The sequence below is a fragment of the Colobus angolensis genome, unplaced genomic scaffold (assembly GCF_000951035.1).
Source record: "Colobus angolensis palliatus isolate OR3802 unplaced genomic scaffold, Cang.pa_1.0 Scaffold219, whole genome shotgun sequence".
In the NCBI taxonomy this organism is placed as follows: Eukaryota; Metazoa; Chordata; class Mammalia; order Primates; family Cercopithecidae; genus Colobus; species Colobus angolensis.
Genome location: NW_012115366.1, coordinates 1034386 through 1036851, shown reverse-complemented (window position 1 = coordinate 1036851; position 2466 = coordinate 1034386). Strand labels below are relative to the sequence as shown.

The 2466-nt window shown below is 56.5% G+C and overlaps 1 protein-coding gene across 1 annotated transcript in view; it reads right to left on the bottom strand.

The window, feature by feature from the left end:
• Positions 1-1829, bottom strand: part of GFRA4 (GDNF family receptor alpha 4) — a 3173-nt gene extending 1344 nt beyond the window's left edge. The window contains exons 1-2 of the mRNA XM_011943424.1: positions 1787-1829; positions 4-98 (exon numbers count right to left, since the gene is read on the bottom strand). Of these exons, the coding sequence (XP_011798814.1) occupies positions 4-98; positions 1787-1829 (138 nt within the window). The remainder of the gene's footprint in view (positions 1-3; positions 99-1786) is intronic.
• Positions 1830-2466: the final 637 nt, after the last annotated feature.

Below are 2466 nucleotides of genomic sequence, written 5' to 3'. Positions count from 1 at the left end.
CGCCACGTACTCCGAGCGCAGCCGCTGGCACTGCGCGTCCGCCGTGCAGGCTTCGGCCGCGTCCACACATCGGTTCCCACCGGCCGAGCTCACCGACCCTGGGAAAGGAGCGGGCAGGCTGCCGGTCTCCGTGCGTCCCGCGTGCACATTTCACCCAGCCAGTCCACGCCCCTGGAAGGTGGGGGACACTGAAAACCCGAGAAGGCACAGAGTGTGGCCCAGAAGCGGGGCCGACTGGCATTGATAGGCTCTCCATCGTGGGGATGGGCAGCGGCGGGCTCTGGAGGGCCCTGCAACACGTCAGGGATGGAGAGGGAGCATCAAGGCTGAGGCCTTCTCCAGAAGCTTAGGCCCCTCCTTCCCAGGCATCACCACCATTCCCAGAACGGCCTCACAGGTCCAAAGACGGGTCCAGGGGCTCCTCCCACACTCACGGGCACTACCTGATGGGGGAACAATGAGGCTTTCTGGGGATCTGGCCAATAGAGACTTTAAAACAAGAGATGGCATAGAAGACAGTGGCTGCTCCTAGTCTCCTAATGACAGGCTGGGACGCCATACCTTTCCTCTTCTACCCCTCCACCTCGTCCCTTATCCCCCACCATGGAGACGCTTTGGGTAGGTCTATTGGTTTCTGTTTCTCCCTCTTTCCTGACCTCGTGCGCCTCCTTCCTGATGCTCCCTTGAGTCGAGGTCATCCTGCCCCATCCAGGGTAACTGTAAGTTGGGACTTGGCAGCCCCTTCCCAGAACTTGAGTCACCAAAACCAGGCTAATCGAATCCCCCCCACCCTCCACAAGTTCTCAGTCTGGAGCATCTCATTCAGACTAGAAGCCTTTCTGGTGCTCAGCCTGAGTGGATGTGCACAACCTGGCCCCTCATCCATCTCCCTGTGTGTTTGTGCACAGGGGTTAGGGGGTGATCTCCCACCCCAAGGCTGGGAGCAGGGTGCCTCTCTGGCAATGGCCGTGTCTTTCAGGCCGTGGATTGGACCGCGTGGTGAGAGTGATTCCTGCTGTGACTTCAGCACCGGCCTCTGCAGGAAGGATGAACATAGATCGAGGGCTTAGAATGGTCCCTGAGTAGAAGGGATAGACGGCAGCGGGGTCTCCCTTCCTCCCCTCCTCAAAGGGCACACTTTGCTCTCCTCTCACAGCCTTGCCAGGCACATCCCCAGGTCTCGGCTGCACACACCAGCACCTCGTGTGGCCTAAGGGTTTGAACCCACCTCTGCCTGTTGCTTACCTGTCACTCTTGCCCAGAACACCCTTACCCCGTCTCCACCCTCATAGCAGCTCATCTCAGATGCAAAATCTCCACCTTAAACCTTTACCAGATTCCACTTTTCACACTACACTAAGTAAAGTGACCCGTCCCTCCGCGACATCCACGCAGGGAAGGAGCAGTCCTAGAAGGTGGAACAACAGATGAACAACACCGAAGATTCACAGCAAGGAATCTGTGCAGTGAGCAGGAGGGCTGGGGCTGAGGGGAGGGTGACAGAGTTGGGAGACGGCAGACAATAGGCAAAAGTTCCTGGGGCAGGTGCCAAGGCTGAACTCGGGACGGGGGTGGCGGTGGTGGCTTGACTGGGCTGGGAGGCAAGGTGCTCAGCACATAGTGGGGTCTATTGCCAGGTGTCCCCAAGCCCTGCGCACAGGCCTCTCACTGGCAACCCTTCTTGTGGTTCAGCTTTTTCTGGAATCTCTTGCCCTCCCACCTTGTCACTGAGGAGCAGGGACAGAGAAGCCAGGGTTCGGGGTCCAGAGGAGACAGGGGTGCTCACCCAGTAACAGCAGCAGCAGCACAAGCCCCAGGCAGCAGACCATGCTTGACCTTGAACAGAGAAGGATGGCTGGCAGAGCCCTAGTCTGATAGGCGCCACCTTCCTAGCGCCTCTGGAGCAGGAGCACAGTGAAAACCCAGCTGTCTACGCTGACACCCCTGGGAGGAGCCTTTGCTGCGACAACTCCCCGCCCTCATTAAGTCTCCACCCCAGGCTGCACCTTCAGGTAAACCTGGGAGCCACCGGATTCCGCACCTGAATGTGCCTAGACGGACCCCAACACACTAGCCCCACCACGCACACCCAGCGACACACAGACAACCACCCAGGGAGCCCTGGTCCCTCCCGTGCTAAATTAGGAACACTATGAAACAGCGTTTTTCTTTTCCTTTTTTATATAATTTTATTTTAAACTTAAAAATTTTTTTTGAATAGAGTAGGGGTCTCACGCTATTGCCCAGGCTGATCTTGAACTCCTGGGCTCAAACGATCCTCCCACCTCTGCCTCTCAAAGTGCTAGGGTGACAGGTGTAAGCCACCATGCCTGGCCTATTTTAAACTTCTTATTGTTGACTAATTTTAGACTTGCAGAAAAGTCGGAAAATATAAGCATTTTCCTTACACCCTTCACCCAGCTTCCCCTAATGGTACATCTTACTTAATCGTAGTCCAATCGTTAC